The sequence below is a fragment of the Mesoplodon bidens genome, assembly GCF_964165515.1.
Source record: "Mesoplodon bidens genome assembly, chromosome: 8".
NCBI lineage: Eukaryota > Metazoa > Chordata > Mammalia > Artiodactyla > Ziphiidae > Mesoplodon > Mesoplodon bidens.
In genome coordinates, this window is record NC_138165.1 from 6,555,735 (window position 1) to 6,571,021 (window position 15,287).

At 44.8% G+C, this 15,287-nt stretch overlaps 1 protein-coding gene across 3 annotated transcripts in view; it reads left to right on the forward strand.

Moving 5' to 3' along the window:
- CLASP1 (cytoplasmic linker associated protein 1) overlaps nt 1-15,287 on the forward strand; it is a 268,761-nt gene that overhangs the window by 146,231 nt on the left and 107,243 nt on the right. For all 3 annotated transcript variants that reach the window (XM_081241674.1, XM_081241676.1, XM_081241675.1), the window contains 6 exons: nt 5,074-5,226; nt 8,556-8,629; nt 10,193-10,285; nt 11,253-11,398; nt 12,283-12,418; nt 13,466-13,536. In XM_081241674.1, coding sequence (XP_081097800.1) covers nt 5,074-5,226; nt 8,556-8,629; nt 10,193-10,285; nt 11,253-11,398; nt 12,283-12,418; nt 13,466-13,536 — 673 coding nt within the window. The remainder of the gene's footprint in view (nt 1-5,073; nt 5,227-8,555; nt 8,630-10,192; nt 10,286-11,252; nt 11,399-12,282; nt 12,419-13,465; nt 13,537-15,287) is intronic.

Here is a 15,287-nt window from a genome sequence, read left to right on the forward strand (position 1 = left end):
CAAAAGCTTGCATAGCTAAAAATACTGATTCTCACACATGTGTTTGCCTTAGTTAAAGCTCTAGAAAAAGAGGCTATATTCTAACAGATGTCTGCTTAGCTGAAAAGCCTGAAGAAAATGGGAATGTAAGGGACTCGTAGAGTTCAGTATGGATTGATTTACTTGAAAGATACTGAAACATATTAGACCCAGAGACCACGAGACCCCTCACCCTGGACTGGATCCCGAGTGTGTCTCCTCTGTGACCGAGTGCAGTGGCAGACAGAGCTCATTTGTCCAGGTCAGGAACGGCACCTTCTACGTAAGAGAAATTTAACCCCAGTTAACTGAAACTTGGGTACCTTTCTGAGGGCCTAACCCCCTTTTGAATTTGATTTTAATTTCTGGGTGTCCCAAAGGCTGGGAACCAGAGGGCAAACTTATTTTTAGACGGTGTGTTAGTTTTCAAATAATAGGCTCAGTTGACTTTTATCCTCCAAACACCTCTCTGGGCACATTTAACCTGGTAAGTGACTACACCCTTGTTCCTGTTCCCCTGAATTTCTAACTCAGATAGAAAACGTGAATTACTTTCTCTGTTAGCACATGGATCCCATGAACAATCATGTAATCTTGCTGGTGCAGCGTCGTGGTGACGGGCACGCAGTACTGCGCTTTTAGGTTGGGACACGTGCTTTGACCCCTGCACTGGGTTCTAAGCCTTGTGAGTTCGGGGTGTTTTCTATGTGCGTGTTTGCTTTTTATAGTTTCTGTCTAGCTGTCGGGCTTTCAACTGTCACTTTTCATTCACATCACTGTTCTTAACTCCTGTGTTCCACCCCCCTTTCTCGCTATTTCTATATTTAGTTGCTTCTCATCTGTTTAGAAAATTGAATAAGTAAGCCCGTTAGATTTGTTTCCAAAGGGGAAGTAAAGAGGCTGAGTCGGGACCGTCGGAGCTCAGTTTTAAAAAACCTCCCGCTGGCTGCCTTTACCCCTTCCCTTCCCTGGGGGCCGTTTCCACGCCGACACTGGTGATGAAGCAGCTGCGTCGTGCGCGGACGTAATGCGACATCTGCAGTGAACGCGGACAAGCTGTGATTAACTTTTACAACTACAAGCTCTTTGAGGACGAGTCTGAACCGCTTCCATGCTCCTCATACTTACCCAGTTTTCTGTGTGGCATCCCTTACGGCAACGTATATCCTAACCGCCTGGATCTCCACATGCCGACATAGATGCTTTCTCTGGCCGTGAGGTTATCCTCCTGTAACATGAGAATATAAAAAGAATGGAGACCAAATGCTGAGTATTTTATTTCTGCCTTAAATAGTCAGTTCTCTTTTACAGTAGTTAAAATACGAGAAGAAAGTCTTATATTTATCCACATATTTACTATCACCAGTGATCTTCATTTCTTTATGTAATTCCAAGTTTCCGTTTGTTATCATTTTCCTTTTGCCTGAAGATCTTCAGCATTCCCTGGAGTGCTGGTCTGCTGGTGGTAAATTCTGTTTTTGTTTGTCTGAATAAGTTTTAATTCAGCCTCTGTTCTTAGAAGATATTCCTGCTGGATGTAGAATTCTAGGTTAATACTTTCCTTTCACCATTTTCAAGATGTCATTCTGTTGTCTTCTGGCACACATGGTTTCTTTTTTTTTTTTGCGGTACGCAGACCTCTCACTGCTGTGGCCTCTCCCGTTGCGGAGCACAGGCTCCAGACGCACAGGCTCAGCGGCCATGGCTCACGGGCCCAGCCACTCTGCGGCATGTGGGATCTTCCCGGACCGGGGCACGAACCCGTGTCCCCTGCATCGGCAGGCGGACTCGCAACCACTGCGCCACCAGGGAAGCCCCACACGTGGTTTCTGATGAAAGCTGTTGTCATTTTGTTCCTCAGTATAAAATGTGTCTTTCCCCCGCTGGCTTCTGCTGGCAGTGCAATTTCACGTGCTTTGGACTGCTGGATATCATCCTACAGATCTCTGAGACTGTTCCTCTTGTTTCTTTTCTTTTTCAGCCTTTTTTTTTTTTTGTCTCTATGCTTAATTTTGGTTAAATTTTATTGCTGTGTGTTTAAATTCTCTCATTTTCCCCTTCTTTTGCAGTGTCTAATCTGCTTTGAATCCCATTTCAACGATATTTTCATTTCAGCTACTGTGCTTTCTTAATTTCTAGAAGTTCCATTTGGTCCTTTTAAAACGCCTTCCTTTTCTCTCATTATGTCTGTGAGTCCCTTTAATCCTTGAACACAGGTGTGGCAGTTGTAACGTTCCTGTCTGCAGGTTCCATCATCTCCGTCATTTCCTAGTGGGTCCCTCCCTAGCTCTTGACGTTTTTCTCTTCGATTATGAGCCACATTTCCCTGCTTCTCATCTGTTTATGAAATTTTGATTAGATGTTGTGTGCTGTGACTGTTACGTTGTTGAGCATCTGCATTTTGTTCTAGTCCTTTAAAGAATGTCACGCTTTGTTTGGCAAAGCAGTTGAGTTACTTGCAGACCTGTCTACTGTCCTTGAGACCTGGCCCCACTACTAGGCTTGCTCTCTCTGGGGTCTCTACTGAATGCCTCCAGTGAGTCACCAAGGGCACCCCAGCTCTGGTGCTCGAGCAACTTCCTGCTTTGTGTGGACTTTGGGGGTTGTTCAGTTTACAGTCTCCTGGCCGTTTTTTGCCCTCCCTTAGGGCATCTCACTCACACGGTGGGGCCCAGAACTTAAGGCATGCCTAGAGCTCTCTTTCTGTGTGGCTCTCTCTTCTCCAGCACTCGGCCCTGCCTCTCCCAGCTACCTGGCCCCCCTGGAGTCTGGTCTTCATTTTCTCCGCTTAGCAAGGCTGTCAAGGCTCCCTGGCCTGGGTGGCCTGGGAATTGTCTCCAGGCAGGAACTTGGGGTGATTGTAGAGCTCACCTTGTTTGTTTCCCTTCTCTGAGGCATCTCAGCTCTGCACTGCCTGTTGTCCTGTCTGAAAGTAGTTGTTTTACATATTCTGTCTGGCTTCTCTTAAGAGGTTAGGTCCTTGCTAATGCATCATTGCTGCAAGTGGAAATCCCAGGAATTCCAGTGAAATCGGCCCACTGAAAATAATTCTCACTAAGTGAACGCATTTCTACATGGCATGCCTGCCGGTGTTAGAAAGACAAAGCTAAACACAATGTACATGCGTTTTTGAGTGAAGCTTAGTCGTGGTCGTGTCCCCCACTCACTATTTACCTTCCCCACAGCCCGGGGCTCTCACTGTTCTGAGCGAAGTAATGACACAGTCCCGCAGCGTGGCCGCGTCATGACAGCGGTCCATGTGCTCTCGGGGCTCCTGTCAGTGTGCTCAGTGGGTGACCTCGTCCTGTACTTCAGACCAAGTTTTACTCTTGCAGGGGCCTTGTCAGTGTGCTCTGCAGTGTAAGAATCACTTCTGAATCCACGTGGGAAGTCTGTGCTCATAGACCACTGAACGCCTGAATCAGCAAGAGCTTGCTGTGTGGATTACAGCACAGCTTGCCCAGGCGATGGGGAATGTAAAGGCGTGTTGAGGGAAGCTGTTTGCACAGGGATCAGCATTTGTGAGGATGTGGTTCCTCCCTGACTGTTGAATAAAAGAAGCCCTGTGATTTGAAGGGGATTTTTGGTGAGGTGTAAGGAACCTTAGGGTCCTGAGTAGACACAAGACTTGGCTGTTGATAGTTCAGCTGAGAAGCAGCTAGAGCAAGAAAAACAGGTTATTTGTATCTGTTTTTTGGTCAGCAATTATTTACTTCAGACTTTCTGGTAAAAATCTAACGCCCTTTTTCAGAAATCATGAATATTGCCGGCTACGGACGTCAGTTTTCTTTTTTTGTTTTTAATGACTCCTAAGTTCTTTGTTTAGCCCCCTGAATGACCCACACGTGCTCTGTATAGTGCATCGTGAGAGCTTTAATTTTTGTGCCATCAAAATGCTGTTCATAAGTATGTTCATTTTTATAAGCCCAAAGATGGTTTTCTTTTTTTTAATTTTAAATGCAACTTGAGGAATATTGGTTGGATTTCCTGCTGTTTAGAAAATTTAGAAGTTAATGAACTTATGAAAAAATGCTCAACTTCACTATAAGAGGAATGCAACGTAAAGAAGAGGCTTGCTTTTTTTTTTTTATATTCAGCATTGGCAAGGGTGTGGCAAGATAGGCCCTTCTTTGAATTTCCAGAAAAAGTATGTATTTATATGAGCTTTCTGAAAATAAGTTTGGCTGTACCCATCAAAAACTTTATCATAGGGCTTCCCTGGTGGCGCAGTGGTTGACAGTCCGCCTGCTGATGCAGGGGACACGGGTTCGTGCCCCGGTCCGGGAAGATCCCACATGCCGCGGAGCGGCTGGGCCCGTGGGCCATGGCCGCTGAGCCTGCGCGTCCGGAGCCTGTGCTCCGCAACGGGAGAGGCCACAACAGTGAGAGGCCCGAAAAAAAAAAAAAAAAAGAAAAAAACTTTATCATACTCTTTGACCCAGTAATCCTTCTTCCAGGAATTTTTTTTTCTTAAAATTATTAGAAGTTCAAACAAAGATGCAGGTAGAAAGGTATCTGTTGCAATATTATTTCTAATGGTAAGTTATTAGACTCATCCTAAATGTCTAACAATGAATGTATTTTTCATTTGTGCCATTTTCCAATTGCAAAGTACCATAGAACTGTGAAAATAGTGTTTATGAAGAATGTTTCATCATGTGGTAAAAAGGACATATTTGAAATACACAGTATCCAAAAATGCAATATAGTCTCATGTTAACTATTAAAAAAATGCCTGAGAGAATGGTCAGAAATCTGTCAAATTGTTAAAGTAACTGCTCCTAGGTGGTAGTTTTATGAGAGGTTATTTTCTTCTTTATGGTTTTCCAGAATCGGGGTGGAGAGCATTCCAGATGTGTGAAAGCAAACAGGATGTTTGTAGCTGCATTCTTGACTCACCTAAGGCTTTTTTCTAGACCTGGATGGGCACCTCAGATTCCAAAAGAGTTGGCAAACCATTCATCTCTAAGACTAGTTGCTGTTTTCAGTTCAGGTGAAAAAGTACTTAAAAATGAAAACAAAAAACAAAAAACGATTTCTGTGCTTATTCTTCAGATAAAAATTTTGATGATGAGGATTCTGTGGATGGTAATAGGCCTTCTTCCGCCAGCTCTACGTCATCCAAAGCTCCAGCAAGCTCCCGCAGAAACGTTGGAATGGGGACTACCCGCAGGCTCGGCTCATCCACTCTTGGATCCAAGTCTTCAGGTAGGACCGAGCCCAGTGTGGTACTGCGGGGTCAGCTCTGCCGACGTTTAAAACCAGACGTGCATGATGCTTGCCTTGTGCATCCTTAAGAGGTGAAGTAATTCTGTTGGCAATACACTTCCACTGGCTCTTCTGCTGTGGATGCTGATAAGCTGGTAGGCTGTAAGTCTGAGCTGCTGTGTTGCCACATTTGCTGACGCAGAGCCTCTGGGCACGTGAAGCCCACACAGAGCAGAGCGCGTGGTACCCTGATGGCCTCGGGCTCCAGCCATGCCTGAAACTACCAGGGGGCCTTTCAGCAGTTGCTGTGTATCAAGATGAGACTGTCCGGGCTTCCCTGGTGGCGCAGTGGTTAAGAATCCGCCTGCCAATGCAGTGGACACGGGTTCGAGCCCGGGTCCAGGAAGATCCCACATGCCACAGAGCAGCTAAGCCCATGCGCCACAACTGCTGAGCCTGCGCTCTAGAGTCCGTGAGCCACAACTACTGAAGGCCTAGAGCCTGTGCTCCGCAACAAGAGAAGCCACCGCCGTGAGAGGCCCGCGCACCGCAACAAAGAGTAGCCCCCGCTTGCCGCAACTAGAGAAAGCCAGCGTGCAGCAGCAAAAGACGCAACACAGCCAAAAATAAACAAATAAAATTAAAAAAAAAGAAAAGAAAAGACTGAGACTGTCCAAAAGTCAGATTGTACCTTATGTCTTTAAAATGTATTTTGGCCCTGTAGGGATGCCGAATTAGTGAATGGTAAGGGTTAGCTCCCTGAGGCTTTGAACATTGATTTATAAGGATTTCTTCCCTAATCCCCCTCCTATCCCATCCCCCAATTTAGGTACTTTTGAGTCCTTGTTATAGACAGGTTTCATTTGGCTGTCATGTTTTAAATTTACATGCAAATTACCTACTTTTTAAAAAAAAATGTTATTGAAGTATAGTTGATTTACAATGTTGTGTAAATTTTTTACCTCTAAAAAAATCACATAGCTGCTGCTCTTAGAACCGTGCTTACTGTCAGCAGTGGGCTTTTGGCTCGGCCAGATGAGCTAAGGTAAAGCCTAAGTGAGGACCTGCGTTAGGACGCCACCTCCTCCCGCTGGCCTTTCTTGCTCTCCTCAGCAGCCCTGGGCGTCGTGTCCTGACTCAGCAGCTCAGCACCCTCGCAGCCTCTGCACAGCATCTCTCTGCACAGCGGGAGCTGTGCTGGCAGCAGAGGGAAGAGCTGGGCTCATGTCTTACGTTTGTGTTGCTCTTCTTAGTTCTTTCTAATCTTTTGCTTTTTTGGTTCCTTAAAAGAATTTTGTATTGTTGTTAAAGAGCTTAAATTCATACAACATGAAATCAACCATTTTAAAGGTAACAGTTCAGTGGCATTTATTATCTTCACAGTGTTGAGCAACCACCACCTCCGCCTGGTTGCAACACAGTTTCATCCCTCAAAGGAAGCCCCTGTCCCCTTTAAACAGTTCCTCCCCATCCTTCCTCCCCCAGCCCATGTTTTGTCTTTAGGCATTTAGCTATCTAGAAATATCATAGAAATGGAGGCATCCAATATGCAGTCTCCTGTGTCTGGCTCCTTTCCCTTGGCATAATGTTTTTGAGGTTCATCTCTGTTGGAGCATGTATCAGTACTTTTTTAAAGAATTAATTAATTAATTAATTAATTAATTAATTAATTTTGGGCTGTGTTGGGTCTTCGTTGCTGCGCACGGGCTTTCTCTAGTTGCGACGAGCAGGGGTTACTCTTCATTGCGGCGTGCGGGCTTCTGATTGCAGTGGCTTCTCTTGATGCGCAGCATGGGCTGTAGGCACACGGGCTTAAGTAGTTGTGGCGTGAGGGCTCAGTAGTTGTGGCTCGTGGGCTCTAGAGCTCAGGGTCAGTAGTTGTGACGCATGGGCTTTGTTGCTCCATGGCATGTGGGATCTTCCCGGACCAGGGCTCGAGCCTGTGTCTTCTGCATTGGCAGGCGGATTCTTAACCGCTGTGCCACCAGGGAAACCCTGAACAATCTTCCTAATGCGTTTTCTTGATCCGTTTTTGGGTAGCATCCATTCCACAGACGAGGCTTAGAAATTTTCTGTGTCATCAGACCACTTCTTTTCCTTCCCTTCCCTCACTGTTCCCCTTGCACAAACCCGACCTGTGTAGACTGTGCAGAGGTACCAACCCTGTCTTCCCCTCAGACCTGATCCTGTCCTTTTCGGTTTCGTCTAACGCCATAGTCATGAGTTTCCCTGTTGGCTCCCCGTCAGATGCCTCGGGCCCAGGGACTGTGCTTGGCCCGCGAGTCCTCTTCGGTATGTGGTGCCAGGCCTCACACAGAGGAGCACTCAGCTCAGCACCCATCTGCTCAGCGGGACGCAGGCCTAACCTAAAGCAGACACAGAGCACCACTCACAGTGTGTTACTGTTGTCTGTTTGTAGTTTGCTTGTGACTGCAGAGTAATAGTCATCAAGAGAGATGACACGTATTTACCACTGTAACGAGTTGTCTTTAAAGCCCTTTCTGTCTAGGTGGTCCACAAGGACCTCAAACTCCAGATAACTTGTCTGGTAAGAAGCTCTAGAAAAGCACTTAGACTAATCAGTATAAATCATTAATGAGGGTTACGGGGATGACTGTAGATAACCATTTGGAAACCTTGATTATGAAGAAGAAACATCTGATAAAATGTCACATGATTTTCATATGTGAAGTGACGCTCATATTAGCAAACAGAAAAAGCTTTCTCCCAAATGATAGCTATTATAACAACTTTTAAGTAACAGAGTATCTTACAGCAACTTCATGGGGTCAACGTGCAACTGACATGTACATGAAAAATTGACAGTTATCATGAGTTTAAGGAAATGAAAATTTTTTTCCTTTTTTCTTTCGAAATAATGTTTGAAGACCAATATGAAGTTGAGATGAAACTGTTAAATTCTTTAGAACTTATTTGAATGTTTCACAGAATTGCTAGATTCCTAACAGTGACATAATTTCATTTATTCCCTGAAGAATTAAAATTTCTATTACATGTTTATTTGGAATCTTTGAAACAACTTATACATTAATACAGTATAAACCATCTAAATCCTTTAAAGTCTAGCCTGGCCCTCCTTAAGCAAGTAGTGTCTTTAAATGGTTTTAAGCTAACATATGTTACACTGTAACATTACTATACTTTATCTTAATATTGAAAGCCTGTAATGCTTGTCAATGCCACAAAACTCTAAACTTAAGAAGACTTAAAACATAGTTACAAATCTTCCAAAACATAACTTGGGTTTTGTATATTCAGACTCCTCCAACGCACATTGTTCACATTTTAAAAATTGATCTTTTTTATAGCTGCAAAGGAGGGAGCTGGTGCTGTGGATGAAGAGGACTTCATTAAAGCGTTTGATGATGTACCTGCAGTCCAGGTGGGTGAGGATGTTTCGTCTGATTACAAACAAGGACGGGCTCATTCTTCAAGTTTCACTTTTCAAGTGTGCGACACGCGGAGTTTCTTACTAGGTAGGGTCATTCTGACTGTCAAGCCCACAGGAGATCTCAGGTTGCAGACCAGGAAAAGGAGAGCGAAAGTCACGGCCCAAGGTGACCTTTCAGTAAGAACTGAGAGAAGTAGCTTGCTCCTGCAGTGAGCGTGTGGGTCAGGTCACATAGAAGAGGGGGAAATGCGGGATTAGGTTAGAAGAGAGAACAAAGAAGCATGCTTGTGTAGGGATTTTCCTCAGCAAGAAAAGTTTGTAAAGTTGAAGGATTTGGGTGTCTGAAAACTACAAGAAATGGTTTCATAAAATCTTAGTTTATTCCATCTTGATGCTCCCCTTAAGTACCACCTAACAGATGCGGCGGAGTTGATTGACAGAAGCTGGGGTACAGCCACACTTTTCCGACTGCTTTGTGGCTCAGCACTGTCTCTCGTTGATCGGGGCTTGTGCTACATCAGGTGTCCGTGCTCTGGATTCCTACAGCACTTAATGTCTGTGTGAATCCCTTGTCACCTGCTGCTTGGTCGCCGTGTGTGTGTATGAAGCAGGTAACAAGTGTTTTAGGCTCAGGACCATCCTTACGTCCTTGACCTTCCCAGCATGCCTCACTCTTGGTTGTTTTTGGTTTTTTTTCCCCCTCACTGTCTTATGAGTAATATGTGAGGATAAATGAGAAAGCAGACCTGAAAGTATTTAAAGTTGCAGGTACAGGCGTACTTGCTGTATTGCGCTTCGCTTTGTTGTGCTTCACGGATACTGCAGTTTTACAGACTGAAGGTCTGTGGCCACCCTGCGTCGAGCACGTCTGTTGGTGCCCTTTTTCCAACGGCATTTGCTCATCTCGTGTCTCTTTGTCACATTTTGGTAATTCTCACAATATTTCAAACCCTCCATCAGCAAAAAGATTACAGTTCACTGAAGACTCAGAGGATGGTTAGCATATTTTAGCAAGAAAGTATTTTTAAATTAAGGTATGCACACTTTTTTTTTTTTTTTAGACATAATGATATTGCACAGTTAATACACTACAGTCTAGGAGACCAAAAGAATTCGTGTGACCTGCTTCATTGCAATATTCACTTTATGACAGGGGTCTGGAAGCGACCCGGCAGTGTCTCTGAGGTCTGCCTGTATAATGTGGTGTTACAAAAAACGCTAAGAGTAATCAGTGACTTGTGCATCACTGCCGGTTCCCCAGTGGGCTTTTTTCTCTTTTGTACATGAAATTATCTGTTAACTTACAGTAAAGCCGTATTTGAGGCAAGGTTATCCATACGTGGGCATCGGATCTAGTCGGTATACGTTCACAGCAGCAAAGAAGCTCAATCTAAGACAAACTTGACTAGATGTTATCTTGAAGGCCCTTCTGAAAAATGAAATAATTTCTTTTACTGGGCTTACTAAGCGCCCTTGACTTCAGGTAATTAAGGAATAATCTTTGTTTATTCTGTAAAATTTCTCCTATTGATTGTAAATTAACTTTGCTTACAGATTTACTCCAGCCGAGACCTTGAGGAGTCCATAAACAAGATTAGGGAAATATTGTCTGATGACAAACATGACTGGGAACAAAGAGTAAACGCTGTAAGCCTCTGACTGTGTGACTGCATTTGCATCCGAGATTTACATGGTCTGAATGCTTTGTCACGAAATTGGGGTGCAGCTGTGATGAATTTTAAGTAGTAAATATTTTAAATACAAGCTTCCATATTTACACGTTGCCTTTGTAGTAGATTACTTCACTTCTGTTCTTCAAACACGCCAGCGTCTATCTTTTTGTGTATCCTGTACTTTTAGCAGAGACCTACCTGTGGTACGACCACTGCTCCTACGACCTCAGTAAAGATGTAGTTCTGTGACCATTGGCCAGGAAAGGGGCTTTTTATTGACGTTTTCAGTGTGTGTCTCTCTATCCCTTGCTTTCTTCACAGCACTGCTGCTCCCTCTGTTTTTAAAAGTGGATTAATGCAAAGAAGTGGGCCGAACATGAAAGTGCAGGGGCATTACATGAAGGCGTGTCTTTTCTGAGGAGAGCGATCGTGCGTTGGTTGTCTGGCAGGAAGAGGGCTGGGAGCGCTGCTGTGTGTCTGTTTTGGATGCACACTAGCCCTTTAGTAAAGACACAGCGGCGCGTACTGTGCAAAGGCCGTAGCGTCACTTCTTGCTGTGATTCACTGAGTGAATGGCGGTTGGAGTGGGGTGCGGGGGAAGGTGAGCTCAGGGAAGGAGCTTTTACAGGCTACAGTGCGGGTTTAGTTACTCTATCCTTAGCATCACAGCATCTGTAAGTCACTAAACTGTTTCCCATTAAAAAGTGCGCTTTACAGAAGAATTGTAATCCATTTATCACAGACAATGATTTTAAAAATTATTAGTTCTTCTTTATGATACCTAGATATATCAGCAACTATTTAGTTGGCTGAATTCTTTTTGGAAAACTCTTATCATTTCACTTTGATATTGATCTCTAATATTTGGTGGCTTCTATTATTTTGTATATTCTGTTCTAAGAATTGTTTTGTCTGTCTCTTTGTTTTCTCCATCCCCTTAGCTAAAAAAGATTAGATCTTTACTTTTGGCTGGTGCTGCTGAGTATGATAACTTCTTCCAACATTTGCGTCTTTTGGACGGAGCCTTTAAACTATCGGCTAAGGATCTGCGGTCTCAGGTAGTGCGGGAGGCTTGTATCACCTTGGGGTAAGGATTGCAATGCTCCCGCTTCTCACATCATAAAATAGCCTCATGACGGTGCTTCAGAGATGGTTCATTGAATACGCCCACTGGGTCTCTTTCACGGAACTTTCAACTGGTCTCCAAGACCCATTCCAGTTACGCTTCTGTTAACACTTTTACAATAGTTCCTGACCAGTTAATGTTAAGTCTGACAGATTTTAAATTTTATTCAGTGACTTAGCTCTGAAGCCTCTGTTTTAAACTTGAAGCAGTTATTAATAATATGGAAAAATGAAATTCTGTAAACTTTTGTCCTCAGCTTTTTCACTGATTTTGCTGGCAGGTGATAGCGTGATTATGAGAATGCTTGTTTCTAGAAGAGTGCTGTAGCTATAAGGTTGAAGGCATGTACTGCGGGGAAATTTTTTTTTAATCCTCACTAAACCTGTATCAGTATCTAAAACTTCTGTCTTAGAAAATAATGTTAGAATATCAGTGCAGTAGCAATAGTAAGGTGGCTTTGCAGCCGTTTAAAGTTTTGACCTCAGACACTGAAGTGTGAATGTTGTATGTTAAAAATAAACAGCAAAAGAAAAAAAGGGGGTGAAAGGGCTTTTTCATATTTGTGTTTTATTAGTATATGACTAACTTGTTTTTTTGCTATTTTAAGAGTAATTAGTTGGAAGTGATTTATTTATTTTAAAAAAAAGAGCAAACTCTTGGGCTAGTGGCTATTTGCGAAGTCCTCTATATGCACATTGGAAGTATTTGTAGAGTATTTTGCTTAGACCTTGGTCCTTTGTCTTTAGATAACTTTCTGCATGAAGACTCTAAAATGTTAAGAGGGTTATGTGCTACACTGTTAGCAAGAACTGTGACTTCAGCTCCGTGTCCATTTCTGGTTATAGGCATCTGTCATCAGTGCTGGGGAACAAGTTTGACCATGGAGCTGAAGCCATCATGCCAACGATCTTTAATTTAATTCCAAACAGTGCCAAAATTATGGCCACCTCTGGCGTTGTAGCTGTTAGGTTAATCATTCGGGTGAGTATGTTTTGGGGCCGTACATAGCGTAAGCAAGTGGTAAATATTGCTGGTTGATAAGCAGTTATCGGAGACATTTTTCATTTGAGTGATTATGTACGTGGAATAATACCGTACGTACAACACTGGCCTTTTTACCCCACGTAACTATCGCATATAAGCCTTTTACGTTCCCTAGTGTGCACTGTGGGTGTGATGTATAGTTGCTGAGGTGTTGCTCCTCCACCGTCATTGGCTTTAAACATTTGAACACGGGTGTCTGCTTCTGAGTTTATACTCTGTTCTTTATGTGTCCAGGTCTCACTTCCGTTCTTCCCTCCTTAATCCCCAGCCGTTCCATTTTAGGTATTTGTGCTTGTGGTTTTGTTATTTGCCTGACATTTTATTTAAATAATTGTACATAAGCCCAGAAACAAAATGTTATCTTCAGTTAAGTTTTCAAAACACTCATTTACTTAAATCCAAGTAATTAGCCAAGTAATGTACGTGCAGATTTTCAGTAAAACCTAATAGCGCACAAAGGCTTTAATAAGTTCTTCGCATCACCTTCTCCCCACTGTCAGGTCCCTTTTCCCCAGAGGCAACCCTTGAAGCTGGGTCTTGATGTTAACTGAAGTCTATCCAGAATATTCATGATTACTATGGGTTGCTTACTTCGTATTATTTGTAATTCTTACTGTTTTCACTGCCTACTTCAGGTATTAAACCAAAAGCCGTTATCAGACATTTCTGTTGAAATAGTATTAAACTGTATTGGCCTGCTGACTGCTTTTTACTCACTCAGGTCTCTCCTGCTCAGGTAATTTAGACTTCATACCAGCGATTTGCTTTGATTTTAGACTTACTTACGTGTCATCATGTTGCCTGTTTTGGGTCTGTAAAATCTGTCATGCCCTTTGGCAATATCCAATGAAAGTCTTTCTCCTTTTTAAACTCTGTGAAACTCTAATCTGAATATGCAGGTGCTTTAAGTAGGTTAGTAAGGAAGTGGCTGTCTTAGCTTTGCATTTTCAAGTGTTCGCCTCTGTTTTTTGTTCTTTTCCGCAGCACACACACATCCCTAGGCTAATACCCATCATAACAAGCAACTGTACCTCCAAGTCGGTCGCCGTTAGAAGGTAAATTTTTAGAAGAATTTTTCTCATTAGTTTTGAATTGTTGAAAAACCCGAAACAAATGTCAAATTTACCTCCATGCAAAAAACTTTATGTCTGAACTGGTTAATCTGATTTACGATGGCTGTGATAGATGCCTTTGGACTGAAGGCTCATGATCTCAGTGGTCTGGAAAGCTAACTTGGAAGGCCTGTTACTTCTGCCTGTGTGTGTAGTGTGAGCGAGTGTGTGTGGGGGGTTATGTGGGAGGGGCGGGGGGAGGGAGAGGGTACCCCCTGCGCATTTTCTTCCTGCGACGGCCCCTCGGCCTCTGTCACTGGTCTGCCCCAGTCCCTGAGTGAAGGCCGTGGCTGCCCGGCTGGGAGAAGCATTGTGAAGATCAGCGGCCTTTATTTATACTCACATAGATGGCAGGAGGTGTGTGTTGTTTGCAGCTTTGACGTGATTCCTGGCGCCGAATCCTGACCCGTCCTGCTTGGGTTGCCGTCACAGTGACTGCACGTCGCTGCTCAGATTCATCACCACAGGCCACACCTGTTAAACGCCAGGGACGCAAGTGTTGCCCCCTGAGCTTCTTACGTTGAGGGGAGGTAGACCCTGAAGGTACAGCCTGGGTGGCCCGCGGGGGCTTTGTCTTGGGTCCTGCCGAGCTGCCCCCGCCCACGTGTGGGATCAGGGCTCTGTGCTTCCAGCTCGGATCTGTGGGTCTGGACTGGGGACTCAGAGGCTTTCGAGTCCTAAAACCTGTGGACCCTCTTCCCAGGAAAGTGTAGATACACAGAAGTTTTGTGTAGGTTTTCAGAGGATTCATGGACTTAAGCCTTCAGTAGACTAGGTCAGGAGCTTTGTGGGGTAAATGAACGGCCGGCCTGGACAGCAAGCAGCCTCTCGGCCCCGTTCCTGCGGTTCTGTGTCTTGATCCAGCCCAGGAGAGGGCCCTCGACTCCAAGGCGTCGAGCCCAGCCGCCCCTGGCCACCCGCTGTTCCTCTCCTTTCCTGGGCTGTCACGTTGGACCCACCAGGGTTTCACAGGCGGGGGGATCCTTCCAAGCATGAGGTGGCCCCCATCGCCGTCGTGTTCCCAGCCACATGGAAGGCAAGGGAGAAAAGAGGGGAATGAGCCAGCTACGTAAAGCCAGGGAGAAAGACGCGTTCTCCTTCCACCGAAAAGGCTGACTGTTCCAGCAGCATGGCTCGGTGGAGTGTCGCTGACCCACGGTCCAGCCGCCCTCGGGGCCAGAGCAGCTCCGGGCACCCCCGAACCCCCCAAGGCCAGCGCCTGGTCATCAAGGTGTGGGCTGGTGGTGGACTTCGCACGTGCTGGGGAGGGAGTTGTTCTGTGGGTTCTCAGTCACTTTGGTAGAAGGGGCTTGACGCTCGGTGGAAGCTCAGTGAACGCAGCCATCCTGAGAATTTGCTGCTGCAGTTATATCGTCACTGTTGATTTGGGTTTCCAGGAGCAGTTTGGAAAGCGTGTTTGCTTTGGGCAAGGCAGTTCCTCTGGTGAAGCGACACGTCTCTGCGGGGAACGTTACAGGATATTTAGCGTATCAGTTTACCTGGGCTGCTGTAATAGAAATATCGTGCGCAGGGCGGCTTCAACAACAGGCGGGTATTTTCTCACCGCTCTGGAGGCTGGAATTCTGAGATCAGGGTCTGACAGGGCTGGGTTCTAATGGAAGCAGCTTGCAGGTGCCGCTTTCTTGCTGTGTCTTCACGGCGGTGGGGGCCGGGGAGCACCCTCTAGTGTTTCT